The 27,779-nt window shown below is 41.4% G+C and overlaps 1 protein-coding gene across 4 annotated transcripts in view; it reads right to left on the bottom strand.

Annotated features, from left to right (window-relative positions):
* Nucleotides 1-27,779, bottom strand: part of LOC126236408 (protein N-terminal asparagine amidohydrolase-like) — a 134,338-nt gene that overhangs the window by 18,947 nt on the left and 87,612 nt on the right. For all 4 annotated transcript variants that reach the window (XM_049945702.1, XM_049945703.1, XM_049945704.1 and 1 more), the window contains 2 exons: nucleotides 13,244-13,344; nucleotides 6,044-6,205 (listed from right to left, as the gene is read on the bottom strand). In XM_049945702.1, coding sequence (XP_049801659.1) covers nucleotides 6,044-6,205; nucleotides 13,244-13,344 — 263 coding nt within the window. The remainder of the gene's footprint in view (nucleotides 1-6,043; nucleotides 6,206-13,243; nucleotides 13,345-27,779) is intronic.

Genomic DNA, 27,779 nt, shown 5'->3' with positions numbered 1-27,779 from the left:
GAAAATCCGCCACATTATGCCACACAGAAACAGACCTGGCCCGTGGGCAGATCAGGAACACTAGATCCAACAGGCAGGGTCTGCACATTAGTGAGAAAAGATGGACTTCAAATTGGCAGGCCTGATCCATTAGGGATACCTGCAGAAATGGACTGCGGTTTTTGGCCCGTCACAGAAATCCATAGGTGTGGCCAGCTATTCATGTGTCACAGACACCATGTTGATGAAATGAGACTGCGGAGATTGTATTTAGTTTTTGTTATTAAATTAAATTTTTTTTTTTACTTTTTTCAGTATTCTCTTCAGTAAATGTGACCTCCAATAACAAAAAAATAACCATCCTCTGAGGGTGATATTCGACCTCCCACAAAAATGCAAATAATGCAGTAGCCAATAGATTTGTATTTTGAAATTAATATTGTTGGCCTAATAACTATGTGGGCCTTTTGCAGAAAAATGAAGTAAAATAAAATGAATAGCAGGCTACCTACAGCTTCAGTATCATGTCAACATGCCACTGGCATCAAGAACAACTTGGATCCTTTGAGGCACAGAACTGAAAAGCCTACGGAAAATGTCCTCATCCATGACAGTTCTCTCCCATGAAGAATGAACCAAATCCCATAGGGCATTCACAGTTCCCAGAGGAGGGTCGGGCCAATTGCCCTGCAGAGTCTTCTTAAGCTGAGCTCACACGTGCTTTATGGGACTGATAGCAGGTGACTTTGGAAGCCATGGAAAGCACTGAATAATATTCTTTCTACTTTGAAACCAACCCTGAATCCTAATGCTAAAGTGCGCGTCATATATCTTGGCGGCCGAGTTTAGGTTCGTTCTGCGCATCTGACGTCAGAAAACACAGTCAGCCAATGAACAGAGAACGACGTTGCCAGATCTCGACTGCAGTGCAGAACACGGACGAGTCTCTTCAGTTTTAGAAATGTTCAGTCATAAATACAGTAACAGAACAAAAGCAATGTCTTGATAGCAGACTTTCTTTTATAGAAAGTTTGGAAAAAGCATTCTTTATACCAATTGCTTCATATTCTATTAATTAATTAAACCAAACAAGCAATAAGACTCCTAATTCAGGCGATAGCAAGGAAAGATGTTTGTTTGAATCTCACGAACTGCTTTTTCGCAATAAAGAACAGCGGTAATTGTTTATTTCCTATTGTACTTCGACGAAGCGTGAGTAATTCATAGTCATACCAACAGTGTTTATAAGTAGTTGCGTGAGGTGTTAGAGTCCTTATGGAGTTACACTGTTCGATGAGCCGATGTAGCGGAACGGTTAAGGTGTTTGGCTGCCAAGTGAATGATTTCGAGTTCAAACCTTGTGCGGTGCTTAATATTTTCTTTATTTAAAAACAATGTTGGAGTGCCTTACTTCACGATTTTTATTCGTTTGAATGAAATTTCTAGTGCTTTGCCTCTTCATTAACTTTTTCGCTGCTGCAGACACGCGCTCCCCGCATTCCGCGCTGCGCGCGATTTTGTCATCACTGCACTTCTCGCCTCTGCAGACACATGGTGTTCCCACTGCTTTGACACACTTATCATTCGATTTCACAAAAAGTATTTGGCCAAAAAACTTGATTTTTACACGTCTTCTTGACTGATACATTCCCCCCATAAATGACTTAATTTTGTTTTGATGTGTAGCATTAAATGTAGTAAACCATAGCACGAAATTTTGAAGAGTTTGCAGAGGTAAAAGTCCATAGCGTATACTTTCCGTATGGTCGATTTTAGTTGCCACAATGTTGAGAATGAAATGTGGACAAGATACCTAAATTTCATATAATATTTACTGTATAACAATATCTCATTTAATTTAAGGACCACATAGGTGTCGTATGTAATATTGAGAAATATTCTGTCTTTCGCGACTGTAACAAAAGTTTTATTTACACAGGGCGCGTTTGGCTTTATTTTAAAGTGAAAGGTGAAAAGGTATGGCACATACACAATGGTATTCATGTTCTATTTTTTGTTTTTGTTCCACAGTCGCAGTTTTACCAATGGTATTGAAATATATCCCTCTTCTGCAACTGTAATAAGCGAGTTATTTAGACCAGATGCGGTTCTCTCTTTTGAAGCATCATAAGAGGACTGTATTTTGTGTCCTCCATTGCCAAGTCACCTTTCGTAGTTTTGTGCTGCGGTAGCACAATATTCAACGTTTGTGTTGGCTCATCAGTGTTTTAGCAAATAAATGCTGTTTGTGTGTGCCACACACAAAATTATATTTGACATAGCTCTGAGCACTTCACTGACAGACGGTATATTCAACTCCTAATGTTTTTGTAAGTCCACAGTTTTGTTTAATGTATTTTGCCTACTTCCTTTTGATTGATTGAAGTGCTTTAAAATAAAGCCAAACGTGCCCAGTGTAAGTAAAACTTTTGTTACAGTCGCGAAAGGTGGAATATTTCTGAATATTACATACGACACTTATGTGGTACTTAAATTAAATGAAATATATAGGTATCTTGTCCACATTTCATTCTCAACATTGTGGCAACTAAAATCGACCATCCAGAAAGTATAATTTATGGACTTTACCTCTGCAAACTCTTCAAAATTTCGTGCAATGGTTTACTATATTTAATGCTGCATAATAACTGCATTGAACATCGAAACAAAATTAAGTTATTTATGGGGGAAAGGTATCAGTCAAGAAGATAGGTAAAAATCTAATTTTTGAGCCACATAGTTTTTGTGGAATCGAATGATAATAAAGAGTGTCAAAGCAGTCGGAACACAATGTGTCTGCACAGGCGAGCAGCGCAGTGACAAAATCGCCCGCAGCGCGGAATGCAGGGAGCACGTCTTTGTAGCAGCGAAAGGGTTAATGCGGCTGTGGTGGCTTTACTTCATGAACTGCGCGCTCCCCCCTAAACGTAAGCTTGCGAACTATGCTATACTATGGCGCTGCTTCTCTTGGCGCGTGCGTCGTGTGCAACTGGCAATGCAGCAATCTCCCGCGTCTAGGCGGGCATGTGCGAGCCGCCAAGATAAAAGAATTGAACTATAGTGTGTGATGGGTGATTATCATGTTGGTAAGTGAGGCATTCTTCAGGGTACCAAAGTCGAGTTTCAAGGATGATTAAATTCTCAGGAAACATTCACATCATGCTGAATGCTGTTCTGAACAAGCCCAGATGAGTGGCAAAATAACATTCTGGGCCACCTTGACCAATTCTTCGTCCTGTCTCCAAACAGAGACTCTTGGTCTTCCAGGTATTGGAGGTCTCACTACCTCAACATTATCTCTGAATCATCAAATCCATCTCCTTGCTGTGGTAGCATCCACATGATAATGACATCCTGCCTCTGATGCAGTAACACCATTTCCAAAGAGAGCAATTATTTGATCATGAACATTCAAGTCAGCTATTTTGAAGCAGATCTATGACATATACCAATAGGCTGATACATTTCTCTTAGCTGAAAACTATAGACACCAGATAGCAGTCGAAGTAATTACAAATAAATACATCGAGTGAGGTGGCACAGTTGTTAGCACACAGGACTCACATTAAGGAGGATGACAGTTCAAGCCCACGTCTGGCCATCCTGATTTAGGTTTTCCATGATTTCCCTAAATCGCTCCAAGCAAATTCCAAGACAGTTCCTTTGATGAGATTGATGACCTTGCTGCTTGGTCCCCTCCACCCAAATCAAATCAATCCAACCAACCAAACAACAAACAAATAAATAAATACATTGATTTTAAATATTTTTCCTATGACCATTTGTCTGTTTTTTTAAAGATTAGACTATTATAAAATGGAATCTTTTGAAAGAATTTGGAACCTAGAAAAGACTACAACTGCACAATTTGTAGTGAATTAAGGTTTAAAATATTACCTGCACATGTCTAAATAAATAAAATAAAAAGAATTGACTCCATTTAGATTTGAACACTCATCCTTTATGTTTATAAGCCATCAGCATATTCACCCAGCCATTGGAACAAATGCAAAACACTTCTTGTTGTTGTAATTCTACTGATGTGGAGTTCTTATATTTTAACTGTTTCTACGTCCTCAAATAATGATTTTCAAAAAGATGATGAGACTTACCAAACAAAAGCGCTGGCAGGTCGATAGACACACAAACAAACACAAACATACACACAAAATTCAAGCTTTCGCAACAAACGGTTGCTTCATCAGGAAAGAGGGAAGGAGAGGGAAAGACGAAACGATGTGGGTTTTAAGGGAGAGGGTAAGGAGTCATTCCAATCCCGGGAGTGGAAAGACTTACCTTAGGGGGAAAAAAGGACAGGTATACACTCGCACACACATGCATATCCATCCGCAGAAACACAGACACAGACTTATATATATATATATATATATATATATATATATATATATATATATATATATATATATATATAAAAACAAAGATGATGTGACTTACCAAACGAAAGTGCTGGCAGGTCGACAGACACACAAACAAATACATACACACAAAATTCAAGCTTTCGCAACCAACAGTTGATTCATCAGGAAAGAGAGAAGGAGAGGGAAAGACCAAAGGATGTGGGTTTTAAGGGAGAGGGTAAGGAGTCATTCCAATCCCAGGAACGGAAAGACTTACCTTAGGGGGAAAAATGACAGGTATACACTCGCACACACACACATATCCATCCGCACATACACAGACACAAGCAGACATTTGTAAAGGCAAAGAGTTTGGGCAGAGATGTCAGTCAAGGCGGAAGTACAGAGGCAAAGATGTTGTTGAAAGACAGGTGAGGTATGGGCGGCGGCAACTTGAAATTAGCGGTGGTTGAGGCCCGGCGGATAATGAGAGGAGAGGATATACTGAAGGGCAAGTTCCCATCTCTGGAGTTCTGACAGGTTGGTGTTAGTGGGAAGTATCCAGATAACCCAGACGGTGTAACACTGTGCCAAGATGTGCTGGCCATGCACCAAGGCATGTTTAGCCACAGGGTGATCCTCATTACCAACAAACACTGTCTGTCTGTGTCCATTCATGCAAATGGACAGTTTGTTGCTGGTCATTCCCACATAGAAAGCTTCACGGTGTAGGCAGGTCAGTTGGTAAATCACGTGGGTGCTTTCACACGTGGCTCTGCCTTTGATTGTGTACACCTTCCGGGTTACAGGACTGGAGTAGGTGGTGGTGGGAGGGTGCATGGGACAGGTTTTACACTGGGGGCAGTTACAAGGGTAGGAGCCAGAGGGTAGGGAAGGTGGTTTGGGGATTTCATAGGGATGAAACCTATAAAATCTTACTAAATTCACCTCAGTCACAGAAACTAGAACTGTGCAATTTCTTTCCCTTTCAAAAAGGAACCACAGGCTAGAAACATTTTCTGGGCAGTGGTGAAGTTATCTCAGCAGTTGAAACATATTTTCAGACCCAAACTGAGGACCTACGGTCATGGTATATCACAGATTATGCACTGCAAGGGAAAAAAACGTGAACTTTCTGGATATTATGTGGAGAAGGACTAATAAATGTGAAAAAGTTGAGATACCTGTCTTTTCTCCTACCCAGTGGTACGCAAGTTACAATGACCCTTGCAGAAATAGTATGTCAGACAAGAACAACACAAATAAACCAACAATAAGGCTTGTACTTTTGACGTATAACAGATCAAAAGAAGCATAGAGGAGGATGGCATGTACTTGTAGAAGAGCCCCTGTTGACATGTTACATAATGTGAGGCAAACAATTTGAATGGCAAGAGAAAAGCTTATGTACTGGAGGAAAATAGTTTCCATCATTACATTTTTATTTATACTACAGAGAGAAATGACTGTGTACAATAATGCTTCCAAGTAGAGTGTTTATTGTAGCTTTCTTTAAGCTGAATACAAGAACAAAAACTCATTGTTTCAACTATGACATAATAAATGAGCTTTTTTTTCAATTAAAGAACCATACATATTTTAACCAATACTATCATAATATGGCAGGAAGTACTGAGACACCAGAATTCCTTTTAAAGTTACATATTAGAAGCAGTGAGAATAAAATTTTATTAAACAGTACAGACCTGTGACACAAAATGGGGTGGTTCAACTTCAGGGGATGTGCTCATGTAATGCAGAATAACTTCATCAGGTAGATTCAGCCACATCTCTGCGTCATTCAAAGGTGAATAATCAAATGGGCCTATCTTCAACATTCTTGTCTCATTATTGTATACTTCCATCATCTAACAGAAATGAAGACAGAAAAAAATCATTCCACTTCTCTTGATAATCATAATTTAGATACAACAATAACAGTTTCCGATCACACAGAGTATAAAAACAACTGATACACACTAATGATCAACTGAATTAGATGCACCTCTTTAGAAATGTATATCATCACACTCCTCCTTTCAAAGTTGTGACTTGTGGTATGGACGTCATAAGACACCAAATGTGTTGGGGAGGCATGGTGATCCATGACACTCAGAGGTTACGGAAACTCATAGAGATTGGTCACAGAAGGTTTCTAATATGCACACAACCCTTTTAATAATATCAAAATCATATGTATCTGGTTTGAGGTCAGATTAAATCAGACATCAACAAAGTTTCTTCACAGCCTTGGACTGTTTCATCAAATGGCTGACAATTCAGAGGTGAGGAGGTATTGCATCATCATGCTGAATGAATAGGTGCTAACATGCTGTTGTAGGTGAACAAATGAGCAAGGTGATATCAGGAAAATCCTGTGATACATGGTGACAAAATGTACCACTGGTTCCATTTTACTTCATGCAAACATGCTCCTCATGAAAATACCAACACTAGACTGATCTATCAAGAAAGAGGTTCATTACTTCATGTGACATGTGCATACTAACTTGTACGGTGATTCATCATGTAAGGTAACAATTTCCCATATTTTGAACAAATAACAACAGTTTCCTGTATCCACACTAATCTCAGCAGTTTTCATATATTATGGAGGCTTCTATATGTGATACCAGACAGTGGTTATGGCTGCTGTGGCTCCTCCAAAGTTACAACTTTCAAGCACTGAAGTGGCAGGTAATCTGCTGCCCTACTGTCTGTCTACCACTACAAAATGAGCTGTTTAATCAAGTGTGACCTCCTGCTTACTCCATGTACTTCAAGTGCTGTTAAGTGTTTTGACATGTGAATACAGTTTCATGGGTTTTCCATTTATTATCCTTTACCTTTCCTGAGAGTTGTACAAGGAGCAAGTTGAAGTCTCAAACATAATTTCTTTTGCTGACTAAGAACTTTTACCATCTGTGTGATAGCCATTTTATGTTCCCTAATGAAATTAGACAGCAATGGCCTTTGATTTAATTTATCATTATTCTTCTCATACTGCTGCTTAACTATTAGATATTTTATTTGGTAGGCATTTATTCCATTATATTGCATGGTTTGCTTGAAAGTACTGTACTGGAGCTACATACTTGTATTTCACTCTGTCATTTGGATCTGCAACCCTGATATACTAAGCATAATCATGGTTAATGGTATCAGTGAGAAAATTCAATTAAAAAAACTATTAAATTATAAGGAACTTGGTACTAGAAATGTACTTTCCCCCAATGTGTTTTCCTAGGCAACTATGTGTGAGCAAAGTGTTTGCATTCAAATTATGATCATGCAATTAAATCACAAGACCAGATTCTGTGTATCAAAACTGCAAAAATTTCTCTACACTGGTTGCATTTTTGCAATTGTGCATTTCACTAAGGGTCATTTTCATTGCTGTTTGTCTGTGAGGAGCATTATTCTCAAACACAGTCTTTTTGGTCTTATGTTGTCAGTTTCATAATTTTACACATTTGCAGATCACTGGATGATCTGTCCAAATCAGGAACTGTCCATATTTTCCCATTTTGCAGCTAAATTATCATTTATAGGAGTCACACTTGTTTAATTCCACCTTCCCTCCCAACCATTCATTTCCAACCTTCAGTTCTTCTACCAATACTTTACTCCTGTCTCTGACATCACCTTTAGCTGTTCTTGGGTCTTTCATTAACTTTAACTTCACTTTATCCATGAATCAGTAGCTTTCCTGTTAAGTGCTTCTCGTTCATTATCTTTTCCATATTTCTTACTTGTTTGTTTAGATGAGGCTGTTCCTCCTTGTGTGCAGGAACAGCTGGGCAGGCAATGGAACAGGTGGATAGGGGAGGCCAAACGGTTGATGCACAAACAACCTTGTTTCATCATCAACACTCATTCTTTCACAGTTGAAAGTTGGTGACCCATCGCACAATCCTGTTAACAGTCTGTCTCCATTTTTCCCCTGTCCTCTGCAACTCAAAGCAGCTGGCCCCATGTTTGGTGTATCTTCTCCTTTATCTGATCTATCCATTGTTGCGGTGGTCTTACCTGCAAGCTTTCTTTGCCTTGCCTTTGCTTTGCTTTGCTTTGCCTTGGATGATCATCTTTTCCACGTTATCCTCCTACTGTTGAATTACATGACTAAAGAACTGCAGGATTCACTGGAAAGAAATACTGGATGACCTCTTCCCCAACCTGAGTTCTTGAAAGATAGATTTGTTGGTCTGTTTGGCCATCCATGATATTCTCAGCAGCCTCCTGTGCATCCACATCTCAAAAGCATAACTTATTTTGTGGTCTCCTCCAGTTATTGTTCGTGTTTCAATGCCATAAAGAAAAAGAAGAGGTACAGATTTCATCACTTTCAGTTCAGCATGTCTGGTTAGGGCTCAGTCTTTCCAAATCACTGTCAACTTCAATGCAGTTTCCCTACCCAGATCAATCTTGCGTTATATTTCCTGTGTGGGCCACCCTCTTTCTGAACCGTGGAGCCCAGACAGACAAAGTGATCCACTTCTCCATATTCAGATAGTACATCTGTGACTGGTATTGACTCACCTCTGTCAGTTATCGTGATCTTGGTTCTTTTTCTTATTAAATGTCAATCCGAGTTCTTCACTTTCTCTCTAAATTCTATCCAGTGGTTCCTTCATTTCCACTAGTGATTCTGTGTACAGTGTGATTTCATCAGCGAATCTTACATTACTGGTTCTTCATCCTTCAATTTGGATCCCACCAGTCCTGCCCTGAAAACTTTTCCTCATAACTTATTCTCTATAAACATTAAATAGAACTGGTGACAGAATGCACCCCTGTGTAACTCCTTTATGTGGTTCAAAAGGGTATGAAATAGTTTTATCTAGTCTTATTATTACTTTACTATCAGAGTAGATATTTTTGATAAGCATAATAAGATGATCAGGAATGCCTATTTCTGCTAGTACGCTCCACAGTTCTTTCCATCAAACACAGTGGAAAGCCTTGCTATAGGCCAAGAAACAAAGAACTAAAGGTGTTATTGAATTCCTTACATTTTTCAATTACCTGCCTGACACCGAGAATCTGCTATTGTATTTCTTTATTATGCACAAACCCAGCTTGCTCTGGTGGTATTTCTGTATCAAAGTAAGTTCTCATTTGTTCTTGGATGACATTCAGAAGAATGTTGCTAGCATGTGAAATTAATGAAATGGTTCTGTAGTTCTCACAACACTGTGCATTTACTTTCTTATGAAACAGAATCACTACCGGCGTGGTAAAGTTCTCTATTAGATTAGATTAGACATTAGATTAGTACTTGTTCGTAATGATGTGGAACATGTCAGGTTAATAAAAGGTGTCTATACAAGATATTACATTACACAAAATATTACATGACACTCAAATTTTTAATTTTTTTGTGGGGGTTGGGGAGATTACCCACTTACTATATCCAAAAATTCATCTAATGAGTAGAAGGAGTTGCCATTAAGAAATTCTGTTAATTTCCTTTTAAATGCTATATGGCTATCTGTCAGACTTTTGATGCTATTAGGTAAGTGACCAAAGACTTCCGTGGCAGCATAATTTACCCCCTTCTGAGCCAAAGTTAGATTTAACCTTGAGTAGTGAAGATCATCCTTTCTGCTAGTGTTGTAGCCATGTACACTGCTATTACTTTTCAATTCATCCGGATTGTTAATAACAAATTTCATGAGGCTACAGTGAAGATCTCTAGCTCTTTAAATACGTGTCTGCAGGGTGATCTTGGACGAGCTCCAGCAATTATTCTGATTACATGCTTTTGTGCAATGAACACTCTTTTACTCAATGATGATTTACCACAGAATACGATGCCATACGAAAGCAGAGTATGGAAATAGGCATGGTAAGCTAATTTATTCAGATGTATATCGCCAAAATTTGCAATGAACCTAATAGCATAAGTAGCTGAACTCAAACGTTTCAGCAGATCCTCAGTGCGTTTTTTCCAGTTCAACCCCTCATCAATGCATACACCTAGAAATTTTGAATATTCTACCTTAGCTACCGATTTCTGATCGAAGTCTATAATTATTAATGGTGTCATTCCATTTACTGTGTGGAACTGTATATACTGTGTTTTGTCAAAGTTTAATGAGAGCCCATTTGAAGAGAACCACTTAATAATTTTCTGAAAAACATCGTTCACAATTTCACCAGTTAATTCTTGTCTGTTGGGTGTGATAGCTATACTTGTATCATCGGCAAAAAGTACCAGCTTTGCATCTTCATGAATATAGAATGGCAAGTCATTAATATATATTAAGAACAGCAGAGAACCCAAGACCGAATCTTGAGGCACCCCATTCTTGATTGTTCCCCAGTTTGAGAAATCACCAGTTTTTAGCATATTATGTGAACTGCTTATTTCAACTTTCTGCACTCTTCCAGTTAGGTATGATTTAAACCATTTGAGCACTGTCCCATTCATACCACAGTACTTGAGCTTATCTAGAAGTATTCCATGATTTACACAATCAAAAGCCTTTGATAGATCACAATAAATCCCAACAGATGACTTCCGGTTACTCAGAGCATTTAATATTTCATTAGTGAAAGTATATATAGCATTTTCCATTGAAAAACCCTTCTGGAAACCAAACTGTTTCATGTTCCATTATTCCATGTGCTGTTTCATATTTCATGCATGATTTTCAAACCAAAATCTTCACAGGCTTTGATCATTTTAGCAGCAATGAGGCAAGGTCCAGGTACTTTATTATTTTTCAATTTATCTATAGCTTTTTGGACTTCTTATTTTTAAGATACTGCGTTCCTTCTCTGCTGGAGACCAAGTTTTCCATTTTTATCCATGCACAACTTGTTGCAGTATGTTCTCCACCAACCAGCAGCTAGTTCAATGTTGGTTATAGTTCTGCCATATTCATCTTCTATAACCCATGTTCTTGATTTGAAGAATCTCATTAGTTTCTTTATTTCATTGAACACACACCTGGTCTCATTTCAATCCCAGTGTTTCTCAATTCTCTCATGTTTCACTGATGTAATTATTTTTGTCCCTCTAGCAGCTTCTCTGTATTAATGCCAATAACTTGTGGTACTGCTGAGTTCCCTGTAATCCTCTCATCTTCAGTACTTTTCTGTGCTCAATGATCTTTATGGTTCCACTTGTAAGCCAGTTATTTTTATTCTTCATCTTTTTGCTATCCTTGACTACTTCCTCAGCTGTTTTAATTAATGTCCCCTTTAACAATTTCCGTTTCTCTGCAGATCTCATATTACTTGACTGACTCGCCAAACATGTTTCTTAGACTCGATTCCTAAAAATTTCAATTTCAGTGTTTTGCTCAAGACGTTTTGCTTTTGGAGGCATCCCTTTACAATTCAACACTTCCATTCTCAGTTCAAGACATAGAAGCAGATGGCAAGGACCACAGTTGGCACCAGGAAGAATCTTAATGTTTTTAACTGATGATCTCCATCTTAAGTCAATCAAAGAATAGTCTATCTGATTACAGCATGTTCCACTTGGTGAAGTCCAGGTGTTAAGTCTTCATGGATAGTGCTGGAAGCAGATGTTGAGTGTAACAAACTTATTTTCCTGATAGAACTGAATCAGTTGATCTCCACAGTCATTTTTTTTTTTTTTTTTTTTTTTTTTGCCTAAATCATGAGAGCCAAGTACTTCATTTGATGAATACCATTTCTCTACATCAGCATTAAAAATCTTCTTTCATATGGTAACTCCTTTCTTGGGTATTGATTCTAGACAGATGGAAAGCGACTCATCAAATTCTTCGAACTCTTCCACATCAGCAATGAAGTTGGTGCATATGCCCAAATTACATTTAGCTTGCAAGGTCTAGTGTTGAATTTCTCTAGTATTATTTGGTTACTGACAGGCTTGTACTCAATCACTGCACCATTCCATCCCTTCTGTACTAACAAGCAACACCACTGATGGAGTTATCTGATCTACCAGAAAAATACGCTGCATTATCATTAAATGTTTTGAAGCGCCCAGTGCCTTTCTAGTGAATCTCTGCTAATCCTAATACCCCCATTTTAGTTCGGTGGTGTTCCCTTCACACAATCTGTATTTTTCCAGTCTGACATAATTCTTGAACATTCTGTGTCGCAATCTTGTGTATATTCGTTTGGATGTTCATAGTTTTGCTTGTGGCTGCCCCTCCTTCCCCGGTCATGGAAATCTTCCCCGGTCCCGGAAATCTGACTGGGGGACTGTTTATATCTCCAGACTGCCTAATAGCAGGCAAATCCATGATGGGTTTTTTCTTGCAAACAAAACAATGGGTTGGTTTCCCATTGCCCTCCTCTGTCTGTTGGAAATACAAAAGAAAATATACAGGACCAAGCAGAAGTAGTTATCGTGGATAAGGAGGTAGGACAAACCAACAGATCGCATAGACAAGGTCACTAAATCCTTGAAATAGGACTACTCTCTAACTTAATAAATACTTTATTATGCACATCTTTACCCACAACCAGATGTCTTTCCATAGTCAGAATGATCCACACTGAAAGAAAGTTCTGTCTGCCACCTGCCCCCAAGTACAAGTTGTGATGTCAAAATATTTATATATCATGAATTCGAGCTTTGAATGGACAATTAATCTAAATCTAATTGGAAAATTCCTAAAATCAGAACCCAGATAGACTGGTATTGTAGACCACTTGTTACCGTGGAGCAAGTGGATTTTAATTCCATCCAGTTCATCTACCTCATCTGCCAACCAAAAGTTGCACACACCCACATTGTTTATACTCATAAATTACTGTAAAAAATAAAGAAAATATATGCATTTTATCGGCATTTTATATCATTATGAATAACAAGTAGAGCTAAGAGTTTGTTGGAGGCTTTCCTGCTAGTAAAAGAATACAGGGAATAACTCAAGTATTAGTGACTACATTTTACTCACTCTTAGTTTACTACACAGCTGTCGTGCATGCCGTAGACCTTCATCTGGTCCTCTGTCTTTGTACACAGCAGGAAACAATTCACCAGTCTTGACATTAATTCCTGAAAAACATATTCTTGTAATATTACTACAACAATGCCTAGCCATATGGGTTAAAATTTGGATGAGAAAAATATACTGTATACACTGCCGTCAGAGACATTAAAGCAATGTGAACATTGAAGAGAACACAATGAAAACTTTTGTTACACATAGTGTACCACATTATTTTGTCTAAGAAAAAAATTTTTTAGGTATGATGGAATAGATATAAAAGCACATGTCTAGAAGCAATGTATTTTACCTTATGATTATACACATATGGCGGTCAGAATTCAAAGGCAACATGATACTCGCTTCTCATATACATGAGGGTGAAATATTTATAAATGTGAATTTTTGTTTTATGCGTCTTTCTGTAAACAGAGAGGTGCAATTTCTGTTCATTGTTGCTTTCATTTCAAGTGATTGTTCTTCACACCTAGCATGTTGTTGTTGTATTTAGTCAGAATCAAGAGCAGAATCTTCAGAGCAAGGGATATTGTCATCTGTTGCACAATGCATATAATCAAGTTTCTCACAACAGACAATGTACAACCATTCGAAAGTTTGAAAAGACAGTTTGGGGACAAAATCTTGAGAAAGACTCAAGTATATCCATGGTACAAACAGTTTTTATGAGGATGAGAAACAGTTGAGAATGCAGCTGACCAACGTTGACTGAGGACCAGCACAGGGTGGCTACTCAAACTTGGAAAAAGTTCCCTGGGAATTCCAGATGTGAGGTGAAAAATTATTAGTGAGTGGGGAGGGTGGGGTGGGGAGGGGGGGGCTGGGCGGTAAGTAGGCCAGCATACCACAGTAATGACTTTTCTTTCCTTTTCTTTTTCTTTCCTCTTGGCTGAACTATACACCAGCCATAAGCAGTAGCTTAACCACAGTTATTACACATCGATAATTTATATGGGCTAATATTCATATAATTAATACACTTTGAAATGCACTGATGGAAAAAAATTCCCAAACAGAAAATTAATGTAGAGTCATGAAATTTTGGGAATACGTTTGTCTAGGTAACATATTTAAGGGATTACCACTGCATGATCACAGGTTAATGTAAACGCAAGATAAGCCGTTGCAAAAGTCAAATTCAGTGTAACCACCAGAATGTTGAATACAAGCATGCAAATATACATACATTGTGCTGTACAGATGCCAGATGTCAGTTTGTGGAATGGAGTTCCATGCCTGTTGCAGGTGGTCTGTGAATACAGGGATGGTTAATGCCTTTGTGGATGATGCTGAAGTTGTCGTGACTGGAGACAGATCTGCTGATCGAGCAGCGCAAAGCAACATGTCAACACACTGTTGAGTAAGTTGGGTAACAACAGCAGTATGTGGGCAAGCATCAGCCAGTTGGAAAACACCCCCCTGAAATGCCGCTCATGAATGCAAGCACAACAGATTGAGTCACCAGACGGACATACAAATTTGCAATCAGGTTGCTTGGGATAGCCACGGGAGTGCTCACTGTCATACAAAATTGCACCCCAGACCCTAACTCCAGATGCAGGTCCAATGTGTCCAGCACGCAAACGGGTTGTTTGCAGGCTCTCGACTGGCCTCCTCCTATCCAACATGTGGCCACCACTGACACCGAAAGAGACCCAGACTTCATTAGGAAACACAACAGACTTTCATCTTGCCTTCCAATGAGCTCTCACACAACACCACTCAAGTCACAAACAGCAATTGTTTGGGGTCAGTGGAATGCACGATACTGGGCGTAAGTTTCGAGCTGTCCTTGAAGTAACCAATCTGTAACAGTTCGTTGTGTCACTGTGGTGCCAACTGCTGCTCAAATTGCTGCAGCAGATGCAGTATGATGTGGCAGACCCATATGCCGAACACAATAGTCTTCCTTCTCAGTAGTGCCACGTGGCCTTCTGAAGCCATCTTCTTGCGATCGTACATTCTCGTGGCCACCGCTGACAGCAGTCATGTACAGTGGTTATGTTCCTGCCAAGTATTTATGAAATATTGCAGAAGGAACATCTAACTTCTCATAGCCCTATTACATGACCTCTTTCAAACTCAGTGATGTACTGATAATGGCATCTATGACGCCTTAAAGGCATTCTTGACTAGCATCAACTCACTATGTTCAATCTCAAAGCAAACCTGACTTCCATTCTCGCAATGGTGCAACTACCGCCGTTCTTATGTGACTAGCACGTAATTTGAATACACATTATCTTTCAGATGTAGAAACACACCTACCAGCTTTCATTTATGTCTTACAACTCCCTCTTGTTGCTGTGATTTTTTGGCAGTTGTTAAGTATTTTAAAATTAGTGATTTATGAAACTCAATAATTTTAAAGTACATAATAACTAAAGAAAAAAAAATTAAAATCTGTGATTTATAAAACTCAATTTGTGACTTATAAAATTCAATAAACTTGACAAACTGCCTATTGGCTTCTGTCTCGGGTTCTTCGGCCGACGTTCATCTGATGATTTTACTGACGTTTTGCCAGCACGAGTGGCTGGCATTGTCAAAGCTTCACCCTACACCACCGGCAATGGAGGGTGAAGCTTTGACAATGCCAGCCACTTGTGCTGGCAAAACGTCAGTAAAATCACCAGATGAATGTCAGCCGAAGAACCCAAGACAGAAGCCAATAGGCAGTTTGTCAACAAGTGGCCACAAAAGCCTTAACATTTTCAATAAACTTGACTATAAGAAGGGATCGGTTGGTAGGACATATTCTGAGGCATCAAGGTATCACCAATTTAGTATTGGAGGGCAGTGTGGAGGGTAAAAATCGTAGAGGGTGACCAAGAGATAAATAAACTAAGCAGATTCAGAGGATGTAGGTTGCAGTAATTACTTGGAGATGAAGAAGCTTGCACAGGATAGAGCAGCATGGAGGGCTGCATCAAACCAGTCTCTGGACTGAAGACCACAACGACAAAAATCAATAAAATTCAATTTCAGTGCTAGGTTAAAAATGCAGGATTCCCAAAATTTCCTGAGATTTCCCTGTTTTTTCCTGAGAATTTCAGGTTTTGCAAGTTTTCCACAAGAACGGCCAGCCTGCAGCATGACTGAGGAAAATATTCGAATTGTCAGCCAACTTAATGAAGAAGACCACCAAATAATAGTTGCTGAAATAGCTACTGAGGTTGGCTTAAGCTATAGCAGTGCTCACGTGATCATTATTGACATCCTTAGATTTCACAAAATGTCTGCAAGATGGGTGCTTCGTAATCTCACCACGGGGCACAAATTTCATCATCTCAGTGTGTGCAAATGACTAAAACACTACCAAACTGAATGGGACACCTTTTGCACCAGACCTGCAGTGAAACACGGGTGCATCATTACAGCAGGGAATCGAAGAAAAGCAGCATGGAGTGGCGCAAATAGAATGAATCTGCATCCATCGAAGCCAAAAACTGCCACTCCACAGGAAAGACTCTTACAACAGTCCTTTTTTACTTTAAAGGTGTTCTTCTCATCGATTTTGTCCATGATTGCCATATTGTACATGCTGCATACTGCTGCCAACTTTTGGATCAAACACAATGTGCATATCATTACAAAAGGTGCGCATTTCCGATCTGGGGATTTGATTGTGCTTCATGACCATGCTTGACCCCACACATCTGCCTGAACTCAACAAACAATTCAGGAATTTTATGTAGACAGACTGAAGTGTTGAGTGAAAATTTGTATGAAGGCCGGGAACCAAACCCAAGTCTCCTTCTTACTAGGTAAGTGTGTTAGCCACTAAGCAACCTTGGCACAGTGGTTCACACAACTGCACAGATTACCCTGGCATGCCTCCCTCCTCAATCCAAATTCTCACTGCCATCCCAGTCTACTTTAAATTCCCCCTTACACACAAACAGAATTGTCGATGTTCTCCACATTCTGGAATAGCACCTCAGCATTGAATGTACATGAGGGATCTAGCCTGGAACCCAGGTGCAGGTACTTATACATATGAAATAATACAATTTCAGATATGATTTTATGTATACAAACTTCAGTCTATAGATACTTTTATTCATTGCATTCAGTCTATACATAGTTTTGTTCATTGCAGATCCTTGAAGTACACAACAATGTTTACATAACATATGTGTATTTTACATATTTTATTGCAGATGCTTAAAAGCAAAAGTGGATCCAGTACACAGGCTGTTTATGCTCCACTGGTTCCATCGACTGAAGTTTCTTGACCAGGCAACAGCAGCTGATGAGAGTATATCGAACAAGGCAGTGAATGTGGAACACCCACCTTCGAAGAAATTTTTGAGGTAGGTGTATTTGTTTACATTTGGTTTTAGGAAATGTGATTATCTTGCCAAGGCACTTTCCCAGCAACACAAGTGTTTTAAACTCTTCTCTACCCCCTCTCCCATGTACTGGACATCCAGAGATAGCTTGGCAAACTATAGGTTCCATTTGCTGTAGGTTCTCGACGGTTTGTGACCCAAGATAAGTGCAGTTTCCTACTATTGTAGACACTGTTTCTTGCCAAGTGTACATGTGCTTTCTTCTCTCGGTTAACAAGTTATGCAGTGTACAAACAGCAAGTGTCATTACAATAACTTTTTCTGGGTGTAGATTACTGGTGGTAAGAAAAATCCTAAAGTGACGGGCAAGAATGCCAAAGGTGCTTTCCACTAGTCTTCGTCCTCGTAACAACCTACAATGTAAAAACTTTTCTTCCTTGGTTGTTCCTGTTATAACGTCAAGTTTAACAAATATATTTCAGAATGACACAACACATATAAGTCACAGAGTAAGTTGACAAGCAAGACATGTGTACACGTTAGCATTCGAATGAGCACTGAGTCCCAGTCTAGCGGCCGCTGCTCGGCTGGCCACTTAGGTGGCGCAGCTGCTGCATGGCTGGCAGACAGCGCCGCACGTAGAGGACGCGCGTAATTGCGCGGCGGCACTTTGAATGATCGGCGAGTCACAACACTTTTCCCCCCTTTGAAATTGTTGCACTGGTCTTGATGGAGGTGTCCTGGAGATGGCTAATGTCCACAGGCGTTGTTTGGCTTGCCGTAAAGTCTCGAGGAGGAAGCTTCCCGTACGGACGGAAGTGTCCCCGATGATAACGGATCGAGATGACAGGAGACGTAGGGGTCGAATCTGCTGGGGCCCCCTGCACCAATCTGCCCGTTGTGGCAAGTCCAGTTGATATGACAGGAGACATGGGCGATGTGTCAGCGTCCGTTGGAGGAGGAGGCGAGTAGATTTGCTCTGACAGAGGATGGTCATCCGGTTCCTGCATGGGCACATCTCCTGGTGGCGTCCGTTCTTGTGCTGGCATCGCGATGACGGTGAGAGGGCTGCGTTGTGAGTATTGAGAGATACCAAGATCCCGAGCGTCAGGTAGGGCCAAAAGTGGTGTTGCAGCATTCGGAACAGGCGTTGCTGGCACACAAGGCCAAAGCTGGTCCGAATGACGCACTGCAACACCCGTGTCCATCTGGATTTCATACAGGCGTCTGCCACGGTGTCTTAAGATACGGCCCGGGCTCCATTTTGGCCGCCTGCCATATCCCCGTACCCAGACGAGGTCATCGGCGGTGAACCGGCCAAGGGAAGGCACCCGCGGCCGTGAGGTGGGAGGCCGCAGAAGGTGAAGAAGCGTGCGGGGCTGTCGGCCATGTAAGAGCTCAGCCGGGCTTTGGTCGCCCATGGGGGTGAAACGGTAAGACGCCAGAAACTGGAGAAGCGCATCATCAGCAGCAGAAGAAATCAGAAGTTTCCACATCTGAGCCTTAAATGTGCGGACCAGTCGTTCAGCCTCACCGTTGGATTGTAGATGGAACGGCGGGGCCGTGACATGCATAACGCCGTGACGAGCACAAAAATCCACAAATTCGGAAGAGGCAAATTGCAGACCATTATCAGTAACAAGAGTAGAGGGGAGGCCTTCCAAAGAAAAAATGCGGGCGAGAGCACTGGTGGTTGCCGCGGTGGTAGGCGACGTGCAACGGACAATGAAAGGAAAGTTAGAGTAGGCGTCAATTACGAGGAGCCAATAAGTACCTAAAAAGGGTCCCACAAAGTCAGCATGAATGCGCTTCCAGGGCTTCCCAGGCGAAGGCCACGGTGAGAAAGATGACTTCGGGGCAGCGGCCTGTGATGCACAAGGGCCACAGGCAGCGACCATGTGTGCTATTTCAGAGTCGATGCCAGGCCAGTACACATGACGGCGCGCCAGAGATTTTGTGCGAGACACACCCCAGTGCCCTTGGTGAAGGAGGCGCAAGACCGAAGCACGCAAAGATGCAGGTACCACGACACGCGGCGAAGCATTGTCAGTGGAGAGGAGGATAACACCATCCCTAGCCGTGAGGCGGTAGCGCAAAGCGCAGTAGTTCCGCAACGGATCAGAAGTCTTAGCAGATGGGCAATCTGGCCAACCCTTCTGAATACAGCGTAAAACCCGGGAGAGGGTAGGGTCAGAACTCGTAGCAGCCGCCAGCCTGTCCCCAATGATGGGGAACCCATCCACAACCCGCTGCTCGGCAACATCCAGATGGAAACACAAAAGTTCGTCCCTATCGAATGCCTGATCAGGACCCATGGGAAGGCGAGACAGAGCATCAGCATTTGCATGTTGAACCGTTGGTCGGAAATGAATCTCATAATTGAAACGAGACAAGTAAAGAGCCCAATGCTGGAGGCGGTGTGCAGCCTTGTCGGGAAGTGACAATGATGGATGAAACAAGGAAACAAGTGGTTTGTGATCCGTAACAAGATGAAATTTTGAGCCATAGAGAAAAACACCAAACTTAAGAAGAGCATGAATAATGGCCAAAGCTTCTTTTTCAATTTGAGAATACTTTTGTTGGGCATCCGTAAGCATTTTGGAGGCATAAGCAATGGGTTGTTCCGAACCGTCAGAAAAACAGTGCGCAAGGACTGCACCGACCCCGTATTGAGAGGCGTCTGTGGCAAGAACAAGATGTTGGCCAGGTCGATAAGTAGCCAGGCATGGGGCCTGTTTCAGCATAGTCTTCAATTTCTAGAAAGCCGCATCGCATGACGCGGACCAGTGAAAACGCACGTTTTTATGCAACAGGCGATGCAACGGCTGAGCCACCGAAGCCGCAGACAGTAAAAACTTGTGATAGTATGTTATTTTCCCCAAGAAGGCCTGCAGTTCCTTAACAGATGTAGGGCGAGGAAGGGCATCGATCGCAGCGACAGTTTGCTGAAGCAGACGAAAACCATCCCGAGAGAGTTGAAACCCCAAGTACGTGATAGATGCCTGAAAAAATTGTGATTTCTGAAGATTACACTTTAGACCGGCAGTCTGTAAGACATGAAAAAGTGTGCGGAGATTTTGAAGATGTTCTTCAGTGGTGGAGCCAGTGACAACAATGTCATCCATGTAATTGATACACCCCGGGACAGGGAGCAATAATTGTTCCAAGAATCGCTGAAAGAGAACGGGGGCGCTAGTAACCCCGAATGGCAAGCGTTGGTATTGATAGAGGCTGAAAGGCATGTTAAGGACCAGAAACTGCCGGGAAGCAGCGTAGAGAGGAAGTTGATGATAAGCTTCTGACAGGTCAATTTTAGAAAAATACGGGCCTCCAGCAAGTTTAGTGAACAGTTCTTCAGGACGGGGCATAGGGTAAGTGTCGATGAGGCATTGAGCATTTACAGTGGCTTTGAAATCGCCACAGAGACGAATATCACCATTTGGCTTATCAACGACAATGACAGGAGAGGACCACTCACTGGAAGTGACAGGAAGCAAGACCCCTGAAGTAGTGAGAGGATCCAACTCCCGTTTTACCCGATCACGAAGGGCCACAGGAATGGACCGAGCCCGAAAAAACTTAGGCCGAGCAGTGGGTTTGAGTGTGATATGAGCTTCAAAGTCGTTTGCATGGCCTAACCCAGGAGAAAAAAGGGACGAAAATGTCGTCGACAAGGAATCCAGTTGAGCATAAGGAATAGCATCAGAGACAATACTGACAGAGTCATCTATGGAGAACCCAAAAACGCGAAAGGCATCGAAACCAAAAAGATTTTCTGCGTTGCTCTGGTCGACCACAAATATGGGAACAGTGCGAACGACGGATTTGTAAGATACCTCAGCATTAAACTGTCCCAAGAGAGAAATCTTCTGTTTATTGTACGTCCATAATTGCCGAGTGACAGGTGACAGGAGTGGAGAACCCAACTGAAGATATGTCTGAGAATTAATTATAGTGGCAGCAGAACCGGTATCCACTTGCATGCGAACATCTCGACCAAGGATTTGGACAGTGAGGAATAACTTCCCTGAAAGGAAAGAAGTGCAATTGACAGACAACACAGAATCAGAATCAGCGTCATGTTCATGAACATTATGTATGCGGTCGGATTTGCAACTGGCAGACACATGACCTTTCTTTTTGCAATTGTGACACACAGCCCAACGTTGGGGACAATCCTCGCTTGAATATTTCATAAAACACCACGGACATGAAGGACGTTGCCAGGGGTTTTGCTGCAGTTTCTTAGCGGGTTGTTTACGGCTAGGCCGAGGCTGCGCGTGGGAGCGCACTGCGACCACGTCGGCCGGCGGGGATGCGCCGCACGCGTCGTCAACAGCGCACAGAGGTTGTATTTCCCCCGACATCACCCCACGCCTCTAATTGCGCCCCAGCGGCGCGAGAAATTTCAAAAGACTGCGCAATGGAGAGAACTTCATCTAGAGTCGGATTCGCCAACTGAAGGGCATGTTGCCGAACTTCTTTGTCGGGCGCCGACCGGATAATAGCACACCGTACCATGGAATCAGCATAGGATTCTTTGTGAACGTCAGTAACAAATTGACACTTTCGACTGAGGCCGTGAAGTTCAGCAGCCCAAGCGCGATAGGATTGATGTGGCTGTTTTTGACAACGATAAAAGGCAACACGAGAGGCTACTACATGTGTTTGCTTTTGAAAATAGACAGACAGAAGTGAGCACATTTCAGCAAAGGACAAAGATGCAGGATCCTTCAAAGGAGCCAATTGCGACAACAACCGATACATTTGAGGTGAAATCCAGGAAAGGAACAGAGACTTACATGGTTGTTCGTCCGTGACATGAAATGCCAAGAAGTGCTGTCGAAGATGTTTTTCGTAATCAGACCAGTCTTCTGCCATCTCGTCGTAAGGAGGAAAAGGAGGTACAGCCAACGACGAGAAACGCCCCGCATTTGACGCCGCAACGAAATCGCGAATTGCCGCTGTTAGAAGCGTTTGCTGTTCAAGGAGATTTTGCAATAGTTGCTCGACAGTAGCCATGGAACCCTGTGGGTCAACGGTGAAAAGGAAAAATCCACTACCTCATCACCAATTGTTATAACGTCAAGTTTAACAAATATATTTCAGAACGACACAACACATATAAGTCACAGAGTAAGTTGACAAGCAAGACATGTGCACACGTTAGCATTCGAATGAGCACTGAGTCCCAGTCTAGTGGCCGCTGCTCGGCTGGCCGCTTAGGTGGCGCAGCTGCTGCATGGCTGGCAGACAGCGCCGCACATAGAGGACGCGCATAATTGCTTGGCGGCGCTTTGAATGATCGGCGAGTCACAACAGTTCCCTTCAAGGAATACAGCTTCATAATGTAACTCAAAGGGACAGATTCATCTGCCAGCACAACCATTGCAGTTGTAATGATTGTGTTCCCTAGCTTTCTGCCTTTAGAGATGTTCAGAGTAGATTGGTCCATAAGACACTACCATAGTTTGCTTTTTGAAAACACTCCAGCATCACCAATGTGATCATTAGTTCCTACACCAACATACAAGAATTTGTAGGTAGCATCTACCTTGGCGAATAAAATTATGGTGTTAAAACATTTATAATTGAAAATGAGACAGTCACTAGCTTGTGGACATTTGATTTGAATATGTTTTTCATCCCTTGCCCCTGTATCATTATAATAGTTCCATATTTTCCTCAAAATCATTTGCAATTTGTTCCCACTCTTCTCTGCTTGTGGGTACCTGTAAATAAAATCAATGTATGTCTAAAACAGTATGTAATTAATGGTTTTAATTTGGCATGAAACAGAGAATCAATATGCTTCCCAAGATGAGACTGAAGTTGCTTACAATGAGCCACAGCCCCAGCAACATGAGCAGCCACCCAGAAAGAAAAGAAAAGTATCAACAGATGTTCTTCTAGAGGTCAACAGAATGTTGCAGGCAGTGGCTGATATGAGCAAGAACCTGTCCCAGCCAGCCTGAGAAGACAGATACAGTGCCTTTGCCACCAACGTTGGGGCTGAGGTGTGGGAGATGGATAATGTGGGCGATGAGGTTACCACAAGGACCACTATGTATGCCACCAATCAGGTGTTGGAGGGCAGGTATGATATGCTGCAGGTGACTTCAAACCCACCATCATAGGCATAGCCTTCCACTTCTATCTCTACATCTGGATACATCCAGGCAACTTTCCCACTAGCCAGAATAGAGGAGGAAGACACACTGTAATATAAATGATTTTTTTCTTAGCTCTCCATACTTTCTCTATTTTTGAGTTTCAGATGCTTCAAGCTAAAAAGTGTGTCATCTGTTTCATACATTTCCATTAATTTTGTAGTTGCTGGAACACTAATTGTATTATTTACATTGTTCAAAAATAAACATAGTTCTTAAAGCCCATAAAGTTTACTAAACCTTTATTTACCTCCAGGTATTCCTCCATCAGTGCTTCATAAATTGCTTCACATGTTTCTGGAACTATTTTGGTTAATATGCACTGTGGTATTCGAGTGTTGTATTGTAAGCTGGAGTAGCTCTCTCCTGTAGCATGAAATCAGTGTTACAGTGAACCTGCCTTCTATAGATACAGCATTTCTCAACAGAGTATTCTGCTTTGTAATATGATGAACCACTTCACTGAGCAAATACTGTATTCGCATCCATTTGCAAGTCATTTATATAAAACTTGACATCCTCCACTTGCAGCTCCATAGCAAAGTTTTCTGAACGCTTTTATCATCTCAATGTAACACCTACAGCTCCATCTAAGTATGTTTCCTTTTCTTCTGTTGCTTCTCTACCAAATGCACACACAGTGTCATTGTGGTACAAACAACTACAGCACATAATAACAAATTGTTGTAATCTGCCATCTTGATCTTCGACGAAACATACAATGATCAGTCAGAACATTATGATCACCTACTTAATAGCCGGTATGCCTACCTATGGCATGGATAACAGCGACAACGTGTTGTGGCATGGAAGCAATGATGCCTTGGTAGGTCGCTGGAGGGAGCTGGCACCACATCCATACACACGAGTTACCTAATTCATCCCAGATGTGTTCTATTTGGTTCAGATGTGGCAACTTGGGGGGCCAGCACATCAATTGGAACTCACCACTGTGTTCCTTGAACCACTCCATCACACTCCTGGCCTTGTGACATAATGCATTATCTTGATGAAAAATGCCACTGTCATCGCGAAACATGATCGTCGTGAAGGGGTTTACAAGATCTACAACCAGTGTAAGATACTCCTTGATTGTCCTGGTGCCTTGCATGAGCTCCACTGGACCCATGGATGCCCACATGAATGTTCCCCAGAGCATAATGGAGCTACTTGCACAATCAAGAAGGTATCGGGCTTCATCAGAATACACAACACTTTGCCAATGTCCAGTGCCAATGGTCATGTTCTAATATTAGACCTTCTGGTGACAAACAGACCCAAACTATTGGAAACAGTTAACGCAGAACAGGGAATCAGCGATCATAAAGCAGTTACTGCATCGATGATTCCAGCCGTAAATAGAAATATTAAAAAAGGTAGGAAGATTTTTCTGTTTAGCAAAAGTGACAAAAAGCAGATTACAGAGTACCTGACAGCTCAACACAAAAGTTTTGTCTCAAGTACAGATAGTGTTGAGGATCAGTGGACAAAGTTCAAAACCATCGTACAATATGCGTTAGATGAGTATGTGCCAAGCAAGATCATAAGAGATGGAAAAGAGCCACCGTGGTACAAAAAAGAAAAACTGCTGCGGAAGCAAAGGGAACTTCACAGCAAACATAAACATAGCCAAAGCCTTGCAGACAAACAAAAATTACGCGAAGCGAAATGTAGTGTGAGGAGGGCTATGCGAGAGGCGTTCAATGAATTCGAAAGTAAAGTTCTATGTACTGACTTGGCAGAAAATCCTAAGAAATTTTGGTCTTATGTCAAAGCGGTAGGTGAATCGAAACACAATGCCCAGACACTCTGTGACCAAAATGGTACTGAAACAGAGGATGACAGACTAAAGGCCGAAACACTAAATGTCTTTTTCCAAAGCTGTTTCACAGAGGAAGACTGCACTGTAGTTCCTTCTCTAGATTGTCACACAGATGACAAAATGGTAGATATCGAAATAGATGACAGAGGGATAGAGAAACAATTAAAATCGCTCAAAAGAGGAAAGGCCCCTGGACCTGATGGGATACCACTTCGATTTTACACAGAGTACGCGAAGGAACTTGCCCCCCTTCTTGCAGCGGTGTACCGTAGGTCTCTAGAAGAGCGTAGCGTTCCAAAGGATTTGAAAAGGGCACAGGTCATCCCCGTTTTCAAAAAGGGACGTCGAACAGATGTGCAGAACTATAGACCTATATCTCTAACGTCGATCAGTTGTAGAATTTTGGAACACGTATTATGTTCGAGTATAATGACTTTTCTGGAGACTAGAAATCTACTCTGTAGGAATCAGCATGGGTTTCGAAAAAGACGGTCGTGTGAAACCCAGCTCGCGCTATTCGTCCACGAGACTCAGAGGGCCATAGACACAGGTTCACAGGTAGATGCCGTGTTTCTTGACTTCCGCAAGGTGTTCGATACAGTTCCCCACAGTCATTTAATGAACAAAGTAAGAGCATATGGACTATCAGACCAATTGTTTGATTGGATTGAGGAGTTCCTAGATAACAGAATGCAGCATGTCATTCTCAATGGAGAGAAGTCTTCTGAAGTAAGAGTGATTTCAGGTGTGCCACAGGGGAGTGTCATAGGACCGTTGCTATTCACAATATACATAAATGACCTAGTGGATGACATCGGAAGTTCACTGAGGCTTTTTGCAGATGATGCTATGGTGTATCGAGAGGTTGTAACAATGGAAAATTGTACTGAAATGCAGGAGGATCTGCAGCGAAAAGACGCATGGTGCAGGGAATGGCAATTGAATCTCAATGTAGACAAGTGTAATGTGCTGCGAATACATAGAAAGATAGATCCCTTATCATTTAGCTACAAAATAGCAGGTCAGCAACTGGAAGCAGTTAATTCCATAAATTATCTTGGAGTACGCATTAGGAGTGATTTAAAATGGAATGATCATATAAAGTTGATCGTCGGTAATGCAGATGCCAGACTGAGATTAATTGGAAGAATCCTAAGGAAATGCAATCCGAAAACAAAGGATGTTCGCCCACTGCTTGAATACTGCTCAGCAGTGTGGGATCCGTACCAGATAGGGTTGATAGAAGATATAGAGAGGATCCAATGGAGAGCAGCGCGCTTCGTTACAGGATCATTTAATAATCGCGAAAGCGTTACGGAGATGATATATAAACTCCAGTGGAAGACTCTGCAGGAGAGACGCTCAGTAGCTCGGCACGGGCTTTTGTTAAAGTTTCGAGAACATACCTGCACCGAAGAGTCAAGCAGTATATTGCTCCCTCCTACGTATATCTCACGAAGAGACCATGAGGATAAAATCAGAGAGATTAGAGCCCACACAGAAGCATACCGACAATCCTTCTTTCCACGAACAATACGAGACTGGAATAGAAGGGAGAACCAATAGAGGTACTCAGGGTACCCTCCGCCACACACTGTCTGGTGGCTTGCGGAATATGGACGTAGATGTAGATGTAGATGAGTCATCCTCCTCTAACAGTACCTTTATGTAAACACGTAAACACACACACACACACACACACACACACACACACACACACACACACACACACACACGCATACAAAAATAATGATACCATGTATACTATCGATTCTTATATAGGTGAACTTTCTTGGCTATTTATCTGAATGAACTTCATATGATTTTGTATACAATGTGTCATGTTTCAGGCTACAATATGTAAAAAGAAATCAGTTTGTTAGTACTCTGTACTTGCAGTTAAAATTACTCTTCTTTTAAAAATATTGTAATTATGAAATTTCTGGTATACTTAAAATTCATATTATTAAATTGGAGCTAATTATTAAATTTAATTCAGGTCTCATTTATAAAATAATTATATAAATTAGTAAAGATTCTTTTTGTTCCAAGAAAGTTTGTAAACTCTTTGGAGTATTGTTAGTACCGCAGAAAGTTAGGAGTGGTGGGCATGCCTCAGATGGAATCAGATGTGTATTTGATTGTGTCCCTAATAATGTAATTTGTGGTGTGGTAAAAATGGAGATTGTGAAGTCATT

The sequence above is a fragment of the Schistocerca nitens genome, chromosome 2, assembly GCF_023898315.1.
Source record: "Schistocerca nitens isolate TAMUIC-IGC-003100 chromosome 2, iqSchNite1.1, whole genome shotgun sequence".
Taxonomy (NCBI): Eukaryota; Metazoa; Arthropoda; class Insecta; order Orthoptera; family Acrididae; genus Schistocerca; species Schistocerca nitens.
This window is presented reverse-complemented; position numbering and strand designations above follow the sequence as displayed.